This window comes from Phocoena phocoena, chromosome 19, assembly GCF_963924675.1.
Source record: "Phocoena phocoena chromosome 19, mPhoPho1.1, whole genome shotgun sequence".
Classification (NCBI taxonomy): Eukaryota; Metazoa; Chordata; class Mammalia; order Artiodactyla; family Phocoenidae; genus Phocoena; species Phocoena phocoena.
Genome location: NC_089237.1, coordinates 59,200,357 through 59,224,955, shown reverse-complemented (window position 1 = coordinate 59,224,955; position 24,599 = coordinate 59,200,357). Strand labels below are relative to the sequence as shown.

At 60.3% G+C, this 24,599-nt stretch overlaps 1 protein-coding gene across 3 annotated transcripts in view; it reads right to left on the bottom strand.

Annotated features, from left to right (window-relative positions):
- The window catches only part of PEMT (phosphatidylethanolamine N-methyltransferase), a 47,410-nt gene that overhangs the window by 4,344 nt on the left and 18,467 nt on the right, over nt 1–24,599 (bottom strand). For all 3 annotated transcript variants that reach the window (XM_065897300.1, XM_065897299.1, XM_065897301.1), the window contains exons 3-4: nt 4,927–5,042; nt 819–964 (exon numbers count right to left, since the gene is read on the bottom strand). In XM_065897300.1, the coding sequence (XP_065753372.1) occupies nt 819–964; nt 4,927–5,042 (262 nt within the window). The remainder of the gene's footprint in view (nt 1–818; nt 965–4,926; nt 5,043–24,599) is intronic.

The window sequence follows — 24,599 nt, the reverse complement described above, 5'->3', positions numbered from 1 at the left end:
CTCCCCGGGAGTGACACCTCAGTCCCCTGCATGGCTCTCGGGACACGTGCGACGTGGCCCCCAGCTGGCCTTCCACTCTGGCCCCACTGGCCCTTGCACACCAGCCACCCTGCCCTCCCGCCCGCGGCCCTGCACCTGCACACCCTCCTCTAGCACCGGGCTCCCTCCAGCTGCTGCCAGGTCCTCGCCCAAGTGCTGGTCCCCAGAGGACGACAAGTCTCATTTGCCTTCCGAGGGTCTTCTGTGGGACCCCTGCTGCAGCCCGCAGAGCCCCAGGCCGCCCCAGGCACTGCAGGGAATGGAGGCCAAGACTCCACAGCTGGCTGGGGCGAGGGGAGGAGGACCCAGGAGCCCCTCACCAGGCCGTCAGAGCCGGGTCACCTCCCTGTGCCCTGTGTGCCCGGAGGGCGCTCTCTGCGGCAGTGGCCCCCTCCCCTTCCCCCAGTCCCGGGGCTGCCCTGGCCCCTGCAGCCCCCACCCCGCCCCCGGGCTGCTCCCCTTCCCGAGCTTCCAAGCTGCTGGGAGTTGACGTCAGGAGGACATCCAGCCAGGCCAGCACTGGGCTCCCAGCCCCAAAGCACCGGAGCCGCAGGCAGTGGGGAAAGCAGAAGGCACAGCGCCCCCCATGTGTTGCCAGCTCCGGCTCGCAGCCCGCACACAGCGAACAGAAATCCCGCCCTTCCTGGCGGCCAAGCAGCTGGATGGGGTTTGAGAGCCCGGCCTCCCAAGCGGAGCAGGGCAGGCCAAGGCCTGGAGGAACAAAGGCGGCCTGGAGCTGGTGGTAGCCGGGCCCCGGCCCCCCGCCCTGCGGGTCTTACCTAGGAAGGTCCCCGTGAAGCCCAGAGCCAGGAAACTGGAAAGGACAAACACGCCGCCCACTCCCAGGAGTGCCAGGCCCATGCGGTAGGCCAAGGGGTTGTCCAGGCTCTGCATCCTGGGTTGGCTCAGCATGGCCTGCGTGAAGCTGCGGGGCAGGGGACGGGAGAGACACGTCACTGCTGTGCAGAGGGGCCACCCTGCCCCTCCCGCCCCCACCCCCTGGGGCCCCCAGAGTAGCCGGGCCAGGAGTGTCGAACTCGGGGCAAGGCGGGTGCCGAAAGCGAGTGAAGTGGGCTGCCGAGGGGGCTGCCCGAACGACATTCAGCCCGTGAGAACAGCGGCGCCTCCTGCCCCGAACACCTCCCTGGCTCCCTGCCCGCGCCAGGCAGAAGGGGTCCCAGTACGTGTTCAGTAGCCAGAGGAAAAGCAGCCCCCTCCCCTCGCCTCCCCTCCCCGCAAAGGAAGAAGGGGGGCAGGGAGAGAGGGAGAAGTGTCTGTTTGAACAGCAAACAGGACACCGTGGGCAGAGGCCTGCATGGTGACCTGTCAAACAGTGGCACACATGTGTCAGGGCACACCTGGCCTCCGGTCACGCTGCCCACACCCCCTTCTCTCCACCCACCCCTCCTGCTGCCTGGGCTCAGGGTCACCCTGCTGCTCCAGGCTGAGCCGCTGGGATTGGCTCAGGGCCGCGCACACGCAGTGCTGTGCTAGGTGGCCGAGCCGTGCCCCACCTCCCCACCCCCAGCTCCGAGAGACCAGCAGCCTCCACCCCCTCCCCCTCTCCTATCTGCAGGCAGTGGAGTGGGAGGGGCCGGGCGTGGGCAGCAGGTGGGCCCTGGCCCAGCAGAGCCCACCTGCAGGCCCCTGGCTCCTTGGCCACCAGAGTGCTAGGGACCACGCGGCAGAGCGAGTGTGTGTGAGTGGGATGGGGGAGGCGCTCAGGCCTCCACGCAGATGACCCACTTCCGCTCAGCCCCCGCCCAGGCTGACCCCCGACCCCCAAACCTAGGGCAGCGAGGCATGCCGGGCCCCCTCTGGCCATCGCTAGGCCGCCTGCAGCCTGGTGCACCCACGGCCCCAAGTTCTAGTGGGGGGCACCGCATGGCGACCCGATGGAAGTGCCGTGGGCTCGGGCAGAAGAGTGGCACTGGGTTCAGACAGACCTGGGTGCCCCAGGCTCAGTTTTCACCCCTGTGATGGTGACACTGGGAGGTATGTGACCCGCTGGGCTCTGCCCACAGAGCTCAGGGACAGCTGGAGGGACAGGGGAGTGAACTGAGGGTGACACCATGAGATGAAGCAGGACAGGCACGCTGGGCGGGGCCAGAGCTGTGATCCCACGGAGGAGACGCAGTTTCTTTGGGGGTTTTCTGCGCTGGGGGTGTGAGTGGAGAGGCTCATCCATGTCTCTAGTTCTGCTTTTAAAACCTGGACTGAGCTTTTGGTCACCAATGTGACAAACCTGTCTGCATTCTGCTCCCCAGAAACCCCGGAACATGGGTGGAGGTGGGCTGGGGTGTCCCACTTGGTGCCCATTTCTATCCGCAGCCGATAAGCCCAGGGAACCCCAGCCGCTCGGGGACGTGGCCGCGACACCGTCTCAGGCTCGGGGCACTAAGCTCCCCGTTCTTCAGCCCACACCAAGCAAAACTGTCCACGAGAGTAGCATCTGACAGGCTCACTTGTGTTTTCTAACACACATTAAAATAAGCATACAACCACAAAATCAAAAAAAATGTTCACATGGGTAACATTTTCCACCTGTGAAAAATCGTGGAATTTAGGGCTCCGATGCTGTACTGATTCTGTACATTTGATCAACACATCACCTTTCCAAAGTGTTCCCCAAACCCATCACAGCCAAGAGAGGGTCTGTGGTCTTACAAATCCCCCCGGTTGGGGAAAGGAAGGGGGAGGAGCCCAGGCTGATAACCAGGCTCACCCTCCCCTGGAGGGTGGGCTGCCCTGTGAACACCAGGGGTGCCAGTACCTGGTGGTGCGAGGTCGGGGCATTTCACCGAAAATGTTACCCTGGGGCCCTTTCAAAGAGGCTTTGGAGGTCAGAGAGACTCTCCCGCTGGCCTGGAGGAAGGCGCCCGCCCTGCTGTGGGGAGGGCACAGACTCCAGAATGAGAGCCTCGGTCCTGCAGCCACAGGAGCTGAGTCCTGTCCCCCGCCCATGAACCTGGGGGAGGCCCCACCCGACCTCTACGTGCTCCCCCTGCGCCGGCTGCCCGGCCTGCTCTGTGGTGAGCTGTTCCCGTCTGCCCCATTCACTGCTCCTTCGTGCGGCCACTCAGCCATCAGGCCTGTCCTGACCGTGTCCTTGAGCAGCTCCAGCTGGACTCTGTCAGCAACGGCTGGCACCCAGATGGCCACAGGGACAGAGCCACCCGTGCCGACACCCCGCCGGTGCACCAGTGCACACGCAGGGACCTGCCCTCAGGCAACGAGCACACAGGTGTGGGGGGAGGCTTGCTCCCCCCAGCACAGCCCGGCTCCTGTCCGCTGTACCTCAGCCCATGACTGATGGACACCCATTCACATGGTGAGGTCCTGAGCATCACAAAACTATACCGTAAGATGGCTGAGACGGTCAATTTTAGTAATGTGTGTTTCAACACACACACACACACACACACACACACACACACGCACACCCCTACACCCCTGCAGGAACCACATAAAGTGACAGGTGAAGGGTGCCAGGGAAGGGGGCGGGACTCCCGCAGAGCCCCTCCGCAGAGCCCCAGCCAGACCACCCAGACCTGTCAGCAGGGGGCAACCGGGAGGAGGACCCGAGAGGGGAGAAGAGGAAACAGGCCTGCGGGGGGGCGTCCTTTCTCTCCCCCCAGATTCCCTGGGTGGCCAGCTCAGCCAGACACCAGGCCTGGCCAGCACTGACACAGGGGCCTGGACGGTGGGGAGGGCGCTGGACCTGGGGTCACTTCCTCCCAGGCCTCCTAAGGGCCCAGGACACAAGAAGAAACAGGAAGAACAGGAAAAGGCCGTCGGCCCTCGGGGCTTGGCCCTCAGGGTACAGAAGCAGGACAGACAGGGAGAGGGGCTCGTCTAAAGCCACCTGCCTCTGCCGAGCGCTGGCAAAGGGGGGGCTTGGGTCGGGGCCCCAGGGGGCCCCCTTCAGCCCTTGGGCCGCCGGGCTCTCCATCGCCTCACCCTCCGCCCCTCTGCTGCCCCGGCCCCCACCTGGCTGCCCACCTGGGCGCAGCCCACCTGCAGGGCGGGAGGGACTGTCAGCCTCCACCCCCCAGAAACAGCAGCTGGGGCTGGCCCAGGGTTCTGGGCTACCAGGTACCAGGCTGAAGAGAGCCCAACTGGGGTTTTCTCTTTACATCTTGGACTCAGGAAGCCAAGAACGCAGAAGTCTAGAACCGGGAACAGCACATCCTGTTCGGGGAAAGGCAGCAGGTTTCGGGCGCTTTAGATGCCTCCTCGGTGGCTGCCAGGAAGAACGCAGCTGGCGGGGTGGAGTGTGCCCACCCGGGCACTCACGCGTTCGCTCACCCGTTCACTCATTCACTCACTCATTCAGAAGGGCCAGAGTGTCTGCAAAGGCTCGTTAGGGAAGAAAACAGGAAAAAAAAAAAATCAATCGAGCCGAAGGGTAGCACCTGGGCTGGCCTGCAGCCCAGGTGGGGCCGTTTGGGTCTCCTCTCCCCCCAGGCTGAGTTTCTAGAGAGTAACTGGGGGAGGAAGGCCGGGGTGCAGTACAAACGCACCAGCAGCCAAGCCCGCGGGAGGGTTTCAGGAGCCGACACAGAGCCCACCGGGCTGTCCTCTCCCCCAGCCCCCGAGGCCACTGCTCGCTGCCCTCCGTGCGGGCACCTCTCAGCCAGCAGAGCCGGGCGGGCGAGGGTAGCCCAGCTCAGAGCAGCCCCTGCACAGTGAAAGCCAACAGTCCATCCGTTCGCGCCCCCCGCCCCCCAACAGCTCGCGGCTCCCGTTTTCCTTCCACGTCCCGGGTGCCGCCTGACCCCCGCACGAGCCTTCCCGGGCGACCGGGACTCTCGTGGAGGGGACGGAGTTCCGTGCGGTCGGGCTGCCTCTCCCGCAGGCGCGCAGGGTGGGGGGCGGGGGCCTTACCAGTGGGAGCGCAGCACGTTGAGAAGCAGGATGGCGCCGCCCAGGGTGCAGCAGGCCAGGTGGGGGGACCCGAAGGCCCCGCTCAGCTTTCGGGTCTTATGTTCCCATCTCGCGACCTACGCAGCGGAGAGAGAAGCAGCCTGCGCGTGAGGCCTGCGCGGAGGGTCACGGTGCGGGGCGGGAGCGGGGTGGAGGGGTCAGGAGGAGGGGGGATGGGGGGATGCGGCTGGCAGCCGGGGGTCCTCAGCCCAGCCCCGTGGGGCATCCACCCTGCGAGTCCTGTACGGACGGACCACAAGGTGCTCCCGGAAGCAGCCTCTCCCGGCAAACACGACAAACACGGGGGCAGGGGCGGCCCTGAGCCCGCGCGGCCCGCTGCCGCCCTGGCTTCCTCTGCCCACGGCCTGGCACACACTCGGGTCGCCCACTGCATGACACAGGGGACCGCGGAGGGCAGGGAGCCTGCGGACGTGGCCCAGCGCCACCATCCGCGGGGCGCTCCCACCGGGTCCTGGGCCCTCAGCCCTACCCCCCAGTGCGCCACCAAAAACAGACTTTCCAGCTTTTAACTTTTAGCCACAGAAGCCTGCCTTTATTTTTTCAAGCTCGTCACGCCTGAAATCTCGACCTTCAGCAGCCGACAGCGCAGCCAAGTTGAGGACGGCCCCTCAGCTCCCTCCCGCCTCTGCCGTCTCCACAGCTGCCTGCCTGTCCCTGTGGCACGAAAGCCAGCCGGGCCAACTTGCTCAAAGTCAGGGGGGCGTCTGGGTGGTCGGCCTTCAGGACAGGAATCTGCACGTTTCCTTCTGGGGCCCCTGGGGGACAGTCCCCTCCAAAGCAGCTGGACCAAAGGGGACCCACCGAGGGGGTGAAGGGAGGTCCCTGCAGGGTGACTGTCCGTCGGCAAAGTGGACGCAAGTGTCCTTGGCCGGAGGAAGCAGCCTGCTTTCACACATGGACCCGAGACTCAAGCCACAAGGGTGGACGGGACGTCCAGGCAGAGTGAGCTGGGAGGGGCGCCGACGTCCCAAGAAGCGAAGGATGTCAACGCCAACAATAAAAATCACAACCGTCGATTCAGCACCTGACGATTTAAGTGCTTTTACCTGCGCTCACTTAACACTCAAAACAAGCCTGGGCCGATAGCACTGGTGAACATGGATGCAAAAATCCTCAACAAAATACTAGCAGACAGAACCCAGCAGCACATTCTAAGGATCATACACCAGGATCAAGTGGGGTTTATCCCAGGGATGGAAGGATTCTTCAATATACGCAAATCAATCAATGTGATACACCATATTAACAGACTGAAGGAGAAAAACTGTATGATCACCTCAACAGATGCAGAAAAAGCTTTCGACAAAATTCAACACCCTCCAGAAAGTAGGCATAGAGGGAACCTACCTCCACATAGTAAAGGCCATATATCACCAACCCACAGCCAACATCGTTCTCAATGGTGAAAAACAATAGCTGATTCACTTTGTTATAAAGCAGAAACGAACACACCGGGACTTCCCTGGTGGCGCAGTGGTTGAGAATCCACCTGCCAATGCAGGGGACACAGGTTCGAGCCCTGGTCCGGGAAGATCCCACATGCCGTGGAGCAACTGAGCCCGTGCGCCCCAGAGCCTGCGAGCCACAACTACCGAAGCCCGCGGGCCTAGAGCCCATGCTCCGCGACAAGAGAAGCCAACGCGATGAGAAGCCCACGCACCGCAATGAAGAGCAGCCCCTGCCCGTCACAACTAGAGAGAGTCCGCACGCAGCAGCAAAGACCCAACGCAGCCAAACATAAATAAATAAATAAATTTATTAAAAAAAAAAAAAAACTAACACACTGTTGTAAAGCAATTATACTCCAATAAAGATGTTAAGAAAAAGAAAGAAACAAGCCTGGGGTGGGTGGGACGAGGTCCGTTTACACGTCAGGAAGACGGGGCCCCTCAGAAGTGACTGGGGTGGGGGAGGGGGTCACTCAGCCACAAAGAGGAGCACCCGAGCGACCCCGAGACTCCGGGCCCAGGGTCCCTTCTATCTGAAGGGGCCCAGTTGTCCTTCAAACATGCTGTTTTTGTCACAAAACCTTGTTCCTGGTATGGGATTTCAAGATGCAGCTTTAAAGGCCATTGATTTTTCCTCCCAGCTGACGAGCTAACGCTTTCAAAAGGACACTGAAATGGGTGGGAAACCGCGTAGTACCACGTCCTCACCCCTCCTGCAGGCCCGGTGCGGGAGCACAAGCCCCGGGGGCCAGACCCAGAGCCCCCGCGTTTGTCGGTGCAGGCATGTTCCGCGCTCTACCCCCACCCCGAACCGGCCACCCACCGAACGGGGCACGTGGACGAAGTGTGGTCCATCCAGAGGACGGCTGTCGTCGGCTTCATGCAGAGCGGGAGGAGTCTCCATCCTCGCAAAGGCCTGGAGGGCAGAGCCCACCACGGTGACGAGTCAGAGCCGCAGCGGCTGGGCTGGGGGTCTGACTAGGAAGGGGCAGGAGAGGACGTCTGGGGAAGGAAGGGTTAGGGTCTTGATCAGGGCGGTGGTGACACAGGCGTATACATTTGTCGAGACTCAAACTACATTTAGAATGTGTTTACTTTATTGTATACACATTCTAGCTCAATAGAGCTGATTATTGAACATTCCGTCCCTGCAGAATCTGAGCTCTAGGGACGGATGAGAACGGCCACCCACGTCACCCACCCGGGCAGACTCTTCTGCTCACAACACGCCGGGTCCGGCCCCTGAAGGAGGGGCCTCTCCCCTGTATCCAAGGGGGCCGTGACCGGCTGCACCCCCGCCCAGAGCCCCGGGCAGCGGAGGGGGCCGAGCTTCAGCCGAGCGAACCGGGCGCTGGGACCTCCGGACTCCGAGCTGGGCCCCCCGCTGCTCTGCGGACGGTGGAGTGTCTTTCCACCAAAGGCCCTTTGGGGACCGCTCTGCCAGCTCTGGCCTCCCGGATGGCCCCCCAACGCCTGCTCCTTCACCTGGGAAACGGCGGGGTTGTAACTGCACTTTCTGAGCAACCCAGAGACAAAAGGTGGGAGAGGAAGGAGGGGCAACAGCGAATCCGATTCGCCAACAGCTGTCTGCCTCCCGGCTGGCCAGCCTTAGACAGGTTGTTATTTCAAGGCAATCAATAAAGCAGCAGCCAGGAGCCTTGCTGGGTCCGAGGTTAATGTCCCGCCTGGCCTTTCCCGGGGCCCAGCTGCACACTTCATCGGATTAGGGGCCCGGAAGCCGGCATTGGAGCTGAGCACAGGGGACCGGCCACCACGGGCTGGGCCGTGAGACGATGCGGGTCATCACCCCGGGGGCCGAGTGACTGGCGCGAAGCGGGACGACCAGACGCTCTGCTGTCACCCTCCTGACTTGGCGTGGCTTCTAGGTTGCCAGGACCCCAAAATGGAGATGCCCTGGCCCAGCCCCTGGCCCTACCCCACACTCACGTTCCCTCTCCCTAGGGCTGCCAGAGAAACACAGGCCCCCAGGTGAACCTGGATCTCATATAAAGAACAAGTAATTCAGTACAAGTTGCCCCAAATGTAGCTCCCATTTGTTGTTTCCCTGAAATCCAAGTGAACCGGGCTGGTTCTGCGTTTGCCACCTTGGGCCACCTTGCCCGCACCCCAGGCAGGGTCACCAGTTCACCTCTGTAACGGGTAGGCCTCTTCCCCAAAATGTTGATTTTTTTTTTTTGCAAACCTCTCCCACAGAATCTGGGCCAGGAAGGAGGCTGCCGGGGCAGGAGGGGACTGGGATGGATGGAAATCGGGGGAATTTGTCCCTGACAGCCAGCCGCCAGCTGTACATTCCGTCAACCAAGTCAGCAGGGAAATGCGACAAACGGGCCAGTGACTCCTTATCCACCTCCCAGTGTGCGGGGAAGACCCAGCGGGCGACGGATGGCCACACGCCAGCACCAGCGCCTCGTCCGGGTGGAGGGCCCCTCCCCCAGGGGCCCTGATCCCAAGAGCAGCCCCTGCGTCTCGGTCCCCTCCGGGTCCCACTCAGCCACACTGATGGTGCTAGGTTTGCCTGTAAAGGAGGTGGCTCTGTTCCCCCCGGCAGCCCGGGGCCCGCATCCTGGGGCTCAGAGGGCATAAGGCATAGCCCAGAGGTGTTTTGGTCAAACCCACAGCATTTAAAAGTATCTGTCCATCAACAGAGGAACGGATAAAGAAGATGTGGTACGTATATACAATGGAATATTACTCAGCCATGAAAAAGAACGCAATTGGGTCATTTGTAGAGACGTGGATGGACCTAGAGACTGTCATACAGAGTGACGTAAGTAAGTCAGGAAGAGAAAAATATCGTATATTAACGCATATATGTGGAATCTGAAGAAACTGGTACAGATGATCTTATTTGCAGGGCAGAAACAGAGACACAAACGTAGAGAACAAACGTATGGACACCAAGGCGGGGAGGAGGGGTGGGATGAATTGGGAGACTGCGATTGACATATGTACACTATTGATGCTGCGTGAGAACCTGCTGCATAGCATGGGGAGCTCAGTGCTCTGTGGTGACCTAAATGGGAAGGAAATCCAAAAAAGGGGGCTATGTGTAAACGTGTGGCTGACTCACTTTGCTGTACAGCAGAAACTAACACCACGTGGTGAGGCAACTACACTCCAATAAAAATAAATAAATAAAAAATAGAAAGCATTTGACCCAACAATTCAACACCACTTAGAACTTCCACATTAAAACCCAGGCATCTGGGGCTTCCCTGGTGGCGCAGTGGTTAAGAACCCGCCTGCCAGTGCAGGGGACACGGGTTCGAGCCCTGGTCCGGGAAGACCCCACATGCCGCGGAGCAACGAAGCCCGCGTGCCACAACTACTGAGCCCGCGCGCCTAGAGCCCGTGCTCTGCAACAAGAGAGGCCACTGCAATGAGAAGCCCGCAAACAGCAACGAAGACCCAATGCAGCCAAAAATAAATACTTTACTTAAAAAACAAAAACCCAGGCATCCAATTTGAGGTGAAAAATCTGGACACTGAGGCTATGGGGGCTTCCACCCTGCACGGCAACCCCGGCCGCAGCCATGCCCGGGGTGGGAGCAGGCGTCCCATGTGGGCTCGGGCTCCTGCAGGCTCATGCGGGGGGGGCGGCAGGGAGACAACAGCCGCATGTCCGCCGGATGGGCAGCCCCGTTAACTGCAAAGCCGACTCGCCAGCGTCCACAGGGAAGGAGAAAAAGCACGTTCCCAAGACACGCGAGGCATCTGAGCTAGGAGCCACCAGCTCCGCAGGGCGCTGTGTCCCAACTCTCAGAGGCCTGCTGGGTTTGAGGCCCAGGCATCAGAGTGTTGATGGGTGACGTCATTGACTCAGGACATGGAACTCCTGTGTGTGAGCCAGGGGGGTCGCCGCGGGCTCAGCAGGCCTGGACCCTGGCCAGCTGTCACAGACCGTGTGCCCGTGGGCCGTGTCCTCTGCCTGAAACACCAGTGGTACCGACCACAGACAGATCACAGGGACCGTATGCTCGCCCAGGGCCAGGTAACAGTGTGTCCCCCGGGACACCCTCACACAGGGAGGCTGACAGCCCAGTGGCACCTGTTAGAACCAGGACCCGCCAAGCATCCCACACTGTCTGAGCATCTCACTGGGGACACAGTGAGCGTGGGTGACAGCAACTGAAACGATGGGGCATGGGGGTGAGGCCACAAGGACAGAGGTGGACTCTGGGGGGTCTTTTCAGGGCCTGTGGTCCACAGAGCAGAGTCTCCAGCGCTGGAGGCATGAGAAGTCCTTCCTCTCGATCCATCCACCCACCCACCAAGCGCCCATGTAGCCATACGTCCAGCTCTTACTGGGGGCCCTACTACAGGCCTGATGTTGTGATAGAGTGTTCTCTTGAAAAGAAAATGGGGAAACAACACAGGAAGTAAGTGCTTGCTTTGATTGGTACATGTAATTTAACAGTGATAACTCAAAGCCCAGATGGGTCCACAGGACAAAAGCCAGGGCAGCAGGAGGAACCTGTGCCCCGAGCACCTACACAGCGCGGCAGGGGGGCTGCTCTGGACGGCCCCCAGCCTCTCAGACGCCCCCACGTGTCCTCGAAGTGAGGCCCCATGTGAAGTGAGGCAAGGGTCCTCATGCTCCTTAAAGGACTGACTGCTGGGCAGGGACCCAGCGCCCGGAGGACGGCAGGTGGGCTGGGTGCCGGGTCCAGGTCCACCCACGAGCTCCTCTGCCTACCAGCCGTGTGACCCGGGGGCGTCGCAGCCCCTCTCTGCCTCAGTTTCCTGACCCGGAAGAGGGAGCCAAGCAGCGACGTCGCACCTCGTAGCGCTGCTGTGCGAGTCCGGGAGTTGACGCGTGTCTGGAGGAGACTGCGGCGCTGTCTGCCTCCTTCTGGGGGAACAAGTGGGGGCGGCGGGGGGCCGCCCACAGGTGAGGAAAGCCTGCTGCGCCCGCATCCCGGGCGGTGAGGGCCGGCAGAACTGGGACCACGCGGGCACCCGTCTGCCAGAACCTCCCCCTGCAGCCCCCGCGGCCCTGAACCCGGCAGGAGGGAGGCCGGCCACCGTCTCGTCCGGGCTCTCCACCTGGGGGCCTGGGCGTGTTCTGGGGCTCAGTAAACATCCCCAAACGGAAGCAAAGGCCGAGCGCTTTTGCATTTGTAGCTTTTGCTGAGAAGGAGCCAGCGTTTCCCTGCGTTTCTCAAAGGGGCCCACAGCCCAGAAGCACGAACCACCTGTGCACCACCACCCCTCCCGCTCGGGTGGCGGTCCCCTCCTGCCAGACACACAGGTGCTCCAGCCTTCTCACCTTCTTCTTCCTGCCTGCGATGCACGCCACGAGCTGCCCTGGACCACCCAGCACAGCCAGAACCTCCCGCTCCCTGCACCTGGCTCCACCGTCAAATGACACCCCACCTCTGTCTGTGCTCAGTGTCATATCCGCACGCGAGGCAGCCAACGGAGGGGGCCCCTGCGAACGCTGATCTCCACGCGCGGGTGGACGCGGGAACGCACGACAGCTCAGCGGCCTCCCACCCAGCCTGCTGGGTGAGGGGCTTCCCTGCAGCGGGGCTCGGTGGGGCCCGCCCAGCTGGTTCCATCTGAAAGTGGGTGACGGCCTGGCCTGGAGGGACTGGGAAGGGTGGGAGCTGGGGGGCTCCGCGAGAGGGAGTCCCAAGCTGCGCCCTGTCCCACAGAGTGGCGTCCAAGAGCTTCCCCCAGCCGAACTGCCCCTTCACCACTGTCCATTAGCTCGCTCAGCCATCACCTGCTCACTGGACACCTTCCACCAGCTTGTCCAGGGAATACATCGATGCTGAGATGCACGCAGTCTTCCCCCAGCAGTGAATTCACATCTGGACTTGACTGCCTGGGAGACGGTCCCCAAATCCTACTGCCCACCCCAGACAACCTGGAAGGTTCCCGACACGGCATGACGGAGTTGAAGCATCACCACCTGCAGCTCCTCAGTGAGGACCCAGGAAACTCTATCATCAGGGACAGGGCGGAGAACCTGGCCGTGAGGGTCAGGCTGACCTCCTGAACCCACTGGTCAATCTCAGTGTCATGCAAAGTGGCGCTTCCCGACGGGCTGGGACAGGTAGCGTGACGTGGAACGTCAGGACACGGCACTTGGCAGGGCAAATAGTCAAATATTGGCGATTTCACATGCTTCAACCGAACACGCAGCACGTTTACGCAGAGTTCTTTATAACTATCAGGTTCAGGAAATACAGAGGAACACGTTAAAAAGCATCACAAAGATATAATCGCCCAAACTCAGAAAATTCTACTGGACAAGTGATTCAGTTTCTTCCCTAAGTAAATGACATGGAAAGAAGGGGTGGGACACTGGTCTGGGTAAAAAGGGCTCGGGAATCACATCGACTGAACGCAACGTGTAGACCTTATTCAGATCCGGATTCAAACACACCAACTGGAACAAGATACTTTTGAGACAATTGGGGAAAATTGAACATGGGCTGAGTACTGAATGGTATTAAGTCATTACTGCTGTCCTTTCTACTTCCGGCTAAGATGGATGGAGCTTAGCATCTCACCCAAAACAACCAAAAACAGACAAATATACAAGGGCTTTCCAGACACCAGACATGAAGGAATGAAGGACGCTGATTTAAACCTAACCCCATCAATAACATTAAATGCTAATGGCCAAACATCTCAATTTAAAGGCAGAGAGTGTCAGGACTTCCCTGGCGGTCCAGTGCTTAAGGCTCTGCACTTCCACTTCAGGGGGCTCGGGGCTGATCCCTGGTCGGGGAAGTTCCACATGCCATGGGGTTCAGACAGAAAAAAAAAAAAAAAAAGAAAAAGCAGAGATTGTCAGATTGGATAAAAAAGCAAGATCCAACTGCATGCTGGCCCCACAAAATACACTTTGCTTATAAAGATACAAACCAGATCAAAGTAACAGGCTGGCACAAGAGACATCCGGCTAACACTGGTCAAAAGGAGAGTGAGTGGTTACACTGATTTCACACAAAGCAGATTTCAGAGCAGACATTATTACCGGGATAAAGAAGATCATTTCACGATTATCCAAGAGGACATAACAACCCGAAACATCCATGCACCCGATGCCTGAGCTTGTGGTCCATGAAGTAAAACTGATAAATCTGCACAACAGAAATAGTTATTTCAATACCCCTCTCTCCATATTGACAGAACAAATAAGGATATAGATTTGAATACTATCAACGAACTTGGTCTACTGACGTTTATAGAAGACTTCACTCAACGACAGGAGAGGGACTTCCCTGGTGGCGCAGTGGTTAAGAATCCGCCTGCCAATGCAGGGGACGTGGGTTCGAACCCTGGTCTGGGAAGATTCCCACATGCCGTGGAGCAACTAAGCCCGTGCGCCACAACCACTGAGCCTGCGCTCTAGAGCCCGCGAGCCACAACTACTGAGCCCGCGTGCCGCAACTACTGAAGCCCACACGCCTAGAGCCCGTGCTCCGCAGCAAGAGAAGCCACCACAGTGAGAAGCCCGCACACCACAACGAAGAGCAGCCCCTGCTCGCCGCAACTAGAGAAAGCCTGGGCGCAGCATCGAAGACCCAATGCAGCCCCCCAAAAAATTAATTAATTAAAAAAAAATGGCAGAAATTAGTTTCAAGTGCGCACAGGACATTTACCAAGATAGACCACGTGCCGGGAAATAAAACTAGTCCCAGTAAGTTCAAAGAATTATACATCACACAAAGTGTGTTCTCTGACCACAATGGAGTTAATTAGAAATAACAGCAAGATCGCTGAAAAAAATCCCCAAACATCTAGAGACTAAGTAACACATTTCTAAAAAAAAAAGCAACTCACGGGAAAAGGAAGAAATGGAAAGGGAAACTAGAAGGATTTTGACTTGAACAAAAATGAAAGCACAACATACCAGCGTCTGTGGGATGCTGCTGCTTGAGAGGGTTTATGGCACTGAACACCCACAGGAGAGAAAGAAGGAAGGTCTCCAATCACTGGTCTCAACTCCCACAAGAAACTAGAGAAAGAAGAGAAAATGAAACCCATGTAAGTAGAGGAAAGTTTGAAGTGGGAATCAATGATAGAAAATAGAAAAACACTAGAGAAAAAAAAATCAATGAAACCATGAGATGGTTCTCTGAAAAGATGAATAAAACCTCTATTCAGACTGATCTGAATAGAGATCAAGGAAAAAAGACACAAAGGCAAAAAAAGGAATACGTGAACAACTTATACCAATGAACTGGATCAAAGCTCACTCAGGAAAAGAAGCAGAGAGCCTGACCAGCACACACTATATATACCCATCAACATATAGTCAAAAACCTTCAGAAGAAAAAGCTCCAGGTCCAGACGGCTTCGCTGGTGAATGCCACCACACATCTAAGGAAGGAATAGTACCAATTATGTAAAAATTCTTCCCAAAAACTGAAGAGGAAGGAACACTCTCCAGTTCATTCAATGAGGCCAGCATTAGCTGATACCAAAACACTGCAAGAAAACTAGAGAAAAATACCCCTCCTGAACAAAACGCAAAAATTCTAGACAAAATGTTAGCAAATTAGCAAACGGAATCCAACAACATACTAAAAGGATAATATATCATGACCGAGTGAGATTTATACCAGGAACAAAAAGTTGCTTTAACGTTTGAAAACCAGTCAATGTAATTCACCACATAAACACAGTAAGTGAGAAAAAACACTACGATCGCCTTAATAGACATGAACATTTGACAAGAATCCAACATACACTCCTGACAGAAACTCACATGAGGAGTAGCGGGAAACGCCCTCGTCCTAACAAAAGGCATCTGTGAAAACCCTACAGCTGACATCACCCCGGATGCTCCCTTAGACCAGAAAGAAGGCATCATGTCCAGTGAGATGTGACACGTGGTCACCTACATAAACGCTGATGAACCTGGCAAAGAACGCCGGACTGGCACCCCGAAACCTGTGAAGCTTCGCCAAGAATTTAAGAAAAGACCTCGATAAACGGAGAGATACAGAGTGTCCGTGGGTCCGGAAACTCAGTATTATGAAGATATCAATTCTCCTTGATTGGTCTACAGATTCAACGCAAACCCAATCAAAACCCCAACAGGCTTTTTGCTGCAAACCGACAACCTGAATCTAAAATTCTCATGAAAATGCAAAGGACTTAGAATAGGCAAAACAACTGAAAAAGGACAAAGGGAGGCCAAGTCGACAGATTTTGAACCGCATCATAAAGCCACTGTGACCAGGACTGGGGTGCTGGTGCCAAAGTGGACAGACAGACCATCGGAACAGGACAGGGAGTCCAGAAATAGACCCACGTGTGTAAGGTCGACCGATCTGTGATGCAGTATAAAGGTCATTAATTCAGGGGGCAGGGGACAACGTCACTGGGTGTCGTGCGCAGAACTCAGACCACGTACAAAAATTAACACAAGTGGGTTATAAATCTAAACATAAAAACTGAAGCTACAAAATTTTTAGAGGAAAACAAACTAGAAAATCTGTATGACCTCGAGTCACGCAGTGATTTCTTAGATACACCGCGGAGATGTGATGAATGGTCGGGTTCCGGCTGACGGCTGGAGGGCTGGGCTGTTGTCGCTCCCCCCGGGGGGCGGGGAGCAGCCCCCAGCGCCCACACCAGCTGCCCTCCACCTGCACAAATGCCCGCCAGGCCCCCTCAGCCCTCCGGCGCGGCCTGCGGCATCCCCTGCCACCTCCTCGGCCTCCCTTCACCCACAAGACCGAGTCACAAGACCCCCTCCTGCGCCTGGGCCCTGGGTCCCCTGCGTCTCCTCGCCCCTGCTGACACCCCCAAGAGGGCAGATCCCGTCCGGGCAGGTCCCCAGGCCCCTTCTGCCCAGGGCGACCAAGGTCACCTCATGAGGGTAGGACACAACTGCCCCGCTGCGCCGACCCCCCAAAGGATCACTGTTGTGATGTCGATTACTCACACTCTGCCTCGTGGCCACCTCCCCCGTCCCTGATGTTTGCCTCTGGGGGAAGGAAAGAGATCCGGAGGTTCTGCCCCCGTGGAGCCCGCCAGCCTCGGACGGGCCAGCCCTGGACCGGGCAGGCGGGGGACAGACGGCTGGTCCAGAACCTGGCTCTGCAGCGGGGCCTCGGGCCAGGCACTACGCAGGACGTGGCGGGGCTGGCGAGGGTCCCCGCCGCCACCCGGCCTCTGGGCGGCTCTGGGCGCCTTTGTTGACTCGAAAGGTGGTCACAGCTGTGACTCGGGAGGGACCTCGTCTTGGGGTCCAACCTGCCAACACAGGTAGTCCGGGAAAGAGGCCTGGGAGCTCTCAGCCAGCAAATCCATCACGGGGGACGGCTCGGCTGTGAGGACCGCTCCCCACCCACCCCACCCCCGGGCAGCCCATCCGGTCTGAGCTGCTTTCCCTGTGCCTGCGACGGGGCAGTGCAGGAGGACGCCGGAGGGACCCCACCCATGCACATCTGGAGGAAGCAAGGAAGCTGCCCAGCCCCCCCACAAGAAAGCCCATCACCCCCTCAATAGGCCATGAGGCGGCCATGTGGCCCGAGAGCCCCAGGCTGGGGCAGGGGACACCCGTGGACCCAGCGACACAGTCCTTAAGCAGACCAAATACCTGTCTTTTCAGTTTTACATAATAAATATACTAACGGGGCAGGGAGAGTTGACTCTTTTTTCTTTTTTTGTGGTACGCGGGCTTCTCACTGTTGTGGCCTCTCCCGTTACGGAGCACAGGCTCCGGACGCGCAGGCTCAGTGGCCATGGCTCACGGGCCCAGCCGCTCCGCAGCATGTAGTATCTTCCCGGACCGGGGCACGAAACCCGTGTCCCCTGCATCGGCAGGCGGACTCTCAACCACTGCGCCACCAGGGAAGCCCGAAAATTGATTCTTTATTGAAAGATCCGCTCGCTCGGGGATTCATCTAAATGTGCTGGTTTTCCCCCTACACTTACAATGTTTGAGTTACGCACAGCTCTTTAGGGTCTTTTTAAAATTTTAAATGAAACAAGGCCCCTCTGTAGGAAGCCACTGGGAAAATAGCCGTGGAGTGAGTGGCTCTTCAACTACTAACCAAATACAGTACAAAACCTGGTCTGCCTTATTTGGTCAATATTTACATGGACTTCAGCCTCGGAAAGAAAATTGGGCCGTGCTGGCGCTCAGCTGGGGGAGCTGTCTAGATACGTGGGCTCGATAGGCAGCTGGGCCCCCTCTGGCATCACAGGCGGGTGGGCGGGACACGCCACCAAGACCAGTGCCAACGCCAGTGTCGGCACAGCATCCGCACCTGCGGCCGGACGGCTGTTTTTCTTTTTTTTCTGAGCGAAGAGTAGTTTATTTTAGAAGGGGAGACTATTTTCGGTCAGCTTTAGAGGTAAAAGTAAAATTCTGTTAGACACAGGACACTTCCCGTCGCCCTGGAAAGCTCCCCGCGCCCCCGAGCCCCCGCCCCACGGCCCCTGACCTGGTTTCTGCCCCGTCCAGCCTTCTCCAGCGCGTGTGGCCACCAGACCGTCTAGGGAGCTGTGCGTGGATGGCCCATCGCTGGCTCGCGCACCCCAGCTGGGGGCCCTGCATCACGAGCTCTGCTGGTGTCAGCAGAGCTGCTCCCAGGATTGTGTGTACGCACGTCTGCTGGGCTGAGGGAAGTGAGCCTTCAGCGTTCTGGGCACCTGTGCCCACCCAGCCCGTGCTGTGTGACCCCAGGAGGGTGGGCTGGGAAGACTGACCGGGCAATGGCAGGGCACCCTCGGGGGGCACCTCCCACAGTGCACAGCCCGAGGCCCAGGTGGGGGCAGGACGTGGAGCTGACAGCGGGAGCGAGGAGCCAAGGCCTGGGGCACAGAGATCCCTTCCTAAGCCCGGACAGAGACACAGGAAGGAAGGGGGAGGAGTCACGAGAAACAGGAAGGAAACGAGGAGGAGTCACGAGACACAGGAAGGAAACGGGGAGGAGTCACGAGACACAGGAAGGAAGGGGGAGGAGTCACCAGACACAAGAAGGAAGTGGGGAGGAGTCACGAGACACAGGAAGGAAGGGGAGGAGTCACGAGACACAGGAAGGAAACGGGGAGGAGTCACGAGACACAGGAAGGAAACGGGGAGGAGTCACGAGACACAGGAAGGAAGGGGGAGGAGTCACCAGACACAAGAAGGAAGTGGGGAGGAGTCACGAGACACAGGAAGGAAGTGGGGAGGAGTCACGAGACACAGGAAGGAAGTGGGAAGGAGTCACGAGACACAGAAAGGAAGGGGGAGGAGTCCCGGGCAGGGAGGGCGGGAGGGTTGGGGGTGGGGGGGGGGTGCTCTGCAGGAAGGCGGGCCTGAGCCCCTCTCTCCCAGACCGCTTTCATCTGGGAAGCAGGGAGCAGTGCGGAACCCCCCTGTAGCCTCCGCGTCACCCGCTGAGCCGGTGGGTGAAGACGAGACGTCTGCCCTCTCTCGGCCCTGGGACCCCCCCCCCAGGGGGCGGCAGCAGTGGGGTGTGGCGTCTGGTCCCCAGGTCCAGAGAGCAGACGTGGCATCTGTCAGGAGGCCACCCACTCGCTGGGCTTGAAAGGTCAGCCCCAGACCTGGGCTGCGTGGCGGGGGAGAAGGCAGATCAATATTTCTACAACCACGTTTCAGGTGAAAACTGCAGTTCAGAGAGGGAAGGTAACCTGCCGCGATGCACAAAGGCAGGGCCGGGACTTGTCCGGGGGCTCTCCTTGTGAGCCCCCCGCCCAGAGAGGAAGGGCATGTGCCGGAGGGCTAGTGAAGCTCCATCAGCCAATGTCACAATACTGATGCCGGAGCCCGAGGGTGCAGCTAATCCTCTTATCCTCCAGGGCAGGAACTGCGCTGAGGAAAGTGCTTTGCCTAATTGTGCTCCCTCACAGTTAATCCAGAAAAAGAGGCCCCGTCTGCATGGACTGGCGTGACACGGCCCGCGGGCCCCCGGCTCGGGACGGAGATCCCCAGCTCCGTCCAAGGGTGCTCACCTCGCTGTGGCCCAGACCCCAGCTCACCTCCTGGTCAGGCGTCCGGAGCTGGCAGGGGCCCATCTCTTGGCCATCACCAGCCTCCCGGAGCGAGCTGGGCCACAGCAGGGACACAACCTGGCCAGGGCAGGGCATCGCGCTTTGGTGGGACTGTCTTTCGTGGAAGAAAGTTGCGTGTGGTCTGAACCTTTCCACCAGGACAGCACCCACTCCTGAACCTGTGTGGCATCCAGGTGTAAGCGGGGCTGAGCCGGGCCTGGGGGCCCTCCCTGCTGTGCAGTCACTAGGCCTGAGGCCACCGGGGCCACGATGCCGTCCCTTGGGGACGCTGCCCCGTCTAGGGGGACCTGACGCCAGGAGGGCTTGGGGACGCGGTGCTGCTCTCTCCAGCTGCCTTCCCGCACAGGCTGGCCTCCTCGCTGCCTCTAAACCTGTTCCTCAAACCCAGAGTGGTCCGCAGACCGGCAGCTTGGAAGCCTGTTAGAAATGCAGGCTCTCAGGACCTGCCCCAGACCTGCTGAGTCAGAATCTGCGCTTTAACCAGACACCCTGGGACGGCGAGGCAGCTGTGCTGCTCCAGGACACGGTGGGGACCCTGCAGCCGCTTGCTCCCGACGCAGCTCCCCCAAAGTTGGCTTCGGGCTCCTCTGTGCACACCCACGACCCTGCTGCACACTCGACTCCTCGGGCGTGCTGGTGTGTGAGCCTCTTTCCCGTCTCCCCACCCACGGGATGACCCCTGGAAGGTGCTGTCCTAGAAGCAGCCACAGAAGGCATCACACACACACACACACCCCTTGGGCCGTCTGGGGCTCAGAGTACAGCTGCAGGCAGACGGCAAAACCAAGCTCCTGCCTTCCTTGACCTCTCAGCTTGACGGGGCACGCAACTCTCTGGGGACCCTGGTGGCCGTCAGGTCCTTGGAACAACAGGCTTTGCGCCTCGGAGGAGCTTGCAGATGGAGCTCCTGCTTTGGCAAACCTCGGGAACGGCCTTCCCAGGAGAAGTCAGCACCTCTCATGATGGCTGGATGGGATCAGAGAACAGCACCTACTGTGTGCAGCGCCCGCCCGGGGACCTTCTCAGTCCTCGCCGCCACCCACGAGGAATGCACTTCAGTTTACACACCACACAAGGGAACAGAGGCACAGAGAGGTTAAGTGACTCACTCAAAGCCACACAGCTGGGAAGTGGGAAAGCCCAGCCTTGAACTCAGAGCCTGTCTCTAGCCACTAAGCCCCTGGGCCTCCGGGCTGTTCCCCCTGCCCCCCACCCAGATCTGCTGGCACCGATCTCCAGACGGGCTGGACTCCAACAGCCCCGACAGCCCCGACGCCCTGCAGGGCTGGGCACGATGGCTCGGGGCCCAAGAGCCCTTTCCCACCGCACCAGGAGCTTCTGCCACGTGAAGCCTGGGCGGAGATGCGGGCAGTTTACGGCCCCCCCCACCCCCCCCCACCTTCAGTGTTTCTGTCGGTGGAGCCAGAAACACTCGTAGGAAGGAGGGGAGGCCGCACTGGTGACGGAGGTGACGCTCCGGTGCCCCTTCCAGAGCCGCCACGGCCCCAGGCCCTTGGCCTCACCAGGCGTCTCCCAGTCCTGAGGGCCACCGGTGTCCCCAGCTGCCCCCGGGCGGCACGTCGCCGGATCCCGGACCAGGCCCCACCCCTCAGAGCCTGACCTCTCCTGGGCACGTCAGGCGGGCCGGCCGGGACCACCGACATGGAGCCCAGCCGTACGGGCCACCCCCGGGCAGCCCTGCTCCGTGCCGGCGTCCCCGGCCACCTAGCGGCCACAGGCCCCGCGTCCCCTCACGTCCATCTGCCTGGACGCCACAGCTTCCTGCACATCCCGGCCATCCGGAGGGGCTGCCCACCGCCCTTCGCCTGCTGCTGGCCATGCTGAAGACCCTCCTCTGGCTGTCCCTCCCACCTTGTCCTGCATTCTGGGTCCAGGCCTCACCTCGTCCAGACCCCGGACCCCAGGGCCTTGACGGCCTCCCCTGTCCCAGGGGCCGGGGGCGGGCGGCCAATGCCATGACTCACCCGCTCGTTCCAGAACACAGAACAAACCCTGCTCTTGCTTCCAAAGTTTGCTCACAATGTTCTCTCTCATAATGAGGTCGTGCTGAGGCAGGAAACGTCCTTAGCTTTGGGGATGCAACGACGCAGGGGCAGCAACCGTGCAGGATGTCCTGGGATCCGGGCGACAGCAGGCCCGTTCTCGCCACTGTTCCACATACTTAAAATTTGCAAATTAAAAAAACAATTCCCTCTGCCCAGAAGCCTCCCGTCCTCGGGGGTCTCCACTCTGTCCCCTCCATCCCCTGGGCCACATGCCGTCTTCCGAGTCCCGGAGTCTTTTCTGGAGGCTCCCCCCTCCTCAAGCAGCCTGGGAACCCCAGGGAGGGGCCTCTTCCTCTCCGAGCCTCCCGGGCGTCCTGCGCTCGGACACTGGTCAAACCCCCGACCTGCTAAGTGCCCAGGTCCACAGCCGCCTCCGCGTGGGCGGTGGGCGGGGGCAGGCAAAGCCGTCGCTCATGGGGAAAGGGGGGAGCGACAGCGTCGGGGAGAGCGCGTCCCGCAGCCAAGGTGTGGCAGGAACCTGCAGGGCGCCATCCCGCCCCAGCCCGGCAGCCCAGCAGCCCAGAACCCACTGGACGCACATTCAGATGGTCTAGGTGCCTCGCGGGAGCAGCGGGGCTTTCTGTGCAGAAGCAGATGGGGCCGTGCACACGCGGCCAGACTCCTGCTGAATCTGCCGAGGACGCAAGCCTGAAGGGCTGCGAGTAGCGGCCTGGAGCGGCCCGTCCCACACACGACCCCGCCGGCCACCGCCTCTCGCCCAGGGACCAGCACAAAGATGCTGGGAGGCCAGTGCAGTCCAGGGAGGGGGCGACCCCACCGTTCACCCCAGGCGGGATGGGACTCAACAGGCACGCTTGTCACTCCAGGGGCTCAGCTCGTAAGAGGGGAAGAGGGGCTGCCATTCCAGGGGAGGGCTGACCCCGCCTGTGGCCCACGGCTTATGACCTGGAGGCCACACCAAGTCCCAGCGAGCTCCTGATAATTGCTGAGCTTCCGTGCCGACAAACACGCTTGGTGTCCTCACAGCCGCTGAACTCAGCGCTGAGCTGGGATCGTTCACTTTGCCGCATGCCGACCTGAGCCCTGTCCACTGGGCTCCATTTGGTTGCCTCTCCTTTTAAAGGACAGAAACGAGGTGGCCAGGGGCTGGGCCTCTGCACAAGTCTACATGACCTTCAGGACTGAGCCCGGCGGCCCGCTGAGGCTGGGGGGCCGTGGTTTCTCCAGGACTGGAGCTGAGCACCCCCCTGCTCCAGGTGCTGGGGGCCAGGCACGGCCTCCTGGGGCAGAGGTTCGGGACAATTAATCCAGCACCGAGGGGCACCCGGGGGAGGTATTTACAGAACAGCCGAGGCCAGGCCAGGCCAGTCTCCCCGCGCTGCAAGCCCGCCCCCACCCCCCCGACCCCGGCAGCCAATGGGTACCGAGGAGACCAGGCCAGCGTGGCCTCTGCCCTCGGGGCCTCCAGTGCGGGGCAGATGTACTGGGGATGTGATCGCCAGAGAAGGGTGCTGGGAGGAAGAATAAATTGGGGTAGGGCCGTGGGGAGGCCTCTCTGGCAGGTGACCCTCACTCGAGGCCTGAGGGCTGAAAAGGAGACCCACACAGAGCACAGAGAGATGGGTCCTCCAGCAGAAACATGTGGCCTGCAACACCCCAGGGTGCTGTCCGGACCAGACCAGCGGAGTCCAGTCCAGCCGACCAGGCCACATGCCGGCCTGGGGGGTGGGGGGCGGGAGGCGGAGTGGGCCAGGGTTCACCAGAAAGCGCCACAGGTGCAGGGACACTGCAGGTGACAAAGCGAATGGGGGAGGAGCCGGCAGGACAAAGGAGCCAGAGAGAGGAAATCCGAAACCCCAGATGCCTGTGGGATCTCTGGGGTCGAACAAGGAACCCCCGGCGGCCAGGGCCCCACCAGCACCACCTGCTCCTCGCAGGAACCCCGGCTGATCAGGACCCGCCGCCCACAGACCAGGCTCGAGGGCTGCTGCACCGCCAGGGAGCAGGTACAAGGCCGGGGGCCGCGCGGAGGGACGCCCCACGGCGGAGGAGCAGAGCGGCGTGGAGAGGGCTGGGGGGTCATCTCGCCCGCGGCCCCCAGCGGCCCGGATACCCGCGGCCAGCGGCCAAATGTGTGGATGCAGGCCTTGAAGATGGGCGGGACGCAGAGGTGCCACAGGCCACGCACACGCCCGATCTGGGACATCCGTCCAGAAGTCTCCCGGACCCAGCACGGGGCCCAGCCCTCCGCGGTGACAGCAGCCTAGCCTTTTACTCTGGAATCCAGCGGGCTCCCACAAAAGCTGCCGAGACAGCGCGGCGGTCCCCGTGTCCTCCGGCCGCCCGCCCGCCTCCCAGACCCACTGCGCACTTGTTGGAGCCACAGCCGACACAACCCACCCCTTCCCCGGGCAGAAGCCATGCTGCTCTGCCGGGTCTCAGGGCTGGGAGGTGCGCGTCCTGGTCACGGCCACACAGCTCCCAGGGGCTGTGACGTCGTCACCCGCCCCCCACCGCCCGGCAGCTGAGAAACACAAAAAGCCTGCGTCCTGACGGAAACCCAATCCCCTCGCAGAGCCCTGCGACTGGGGACAGTCTCTCCTCACTGAGTACAGCCTGGGTCAAAATACCGTGTTCTGTGCTAATCGCCACACTCCCCCCCACCGCGGGAACATTCTGGGGCCCTGAGGGGGGGCTTATGGCTCTGTGTCCCCCGAGGACGCGGCAGACAGAACACAGAACAGGACGGCCCCTGCCTGCAGCACGACAGCATGCTCTCTCCGGAAGACCCTGCACAGCCTCCCGAGCCGCTGCTCAGCCCGGCTGAAGCAAGAGCCCCAGGGGCCTCGTGGATGCACGGCTGGGGCGGCTCAGGGACTCCTGCAGCACGCAGGGGTCAAGGGTCGCGCTCAAGCCACCAGCCAGTCGGCTTCGGGATGTGGGGCCCTGGGCCTCCCTGCCAGCTCCACCAGTCACAGCCACACGGTCCGGTGACCGGAGGTTCCGCGTCCAGAAGCAGATCCTGGACGTGTGCAGATAAGCAGGATGAAGACGTTTATTTTAGGGCTGTTTATGGGGCAAAGTGTGACATCAGCCGCTCATCCACTGGTGGGGCCTGCTG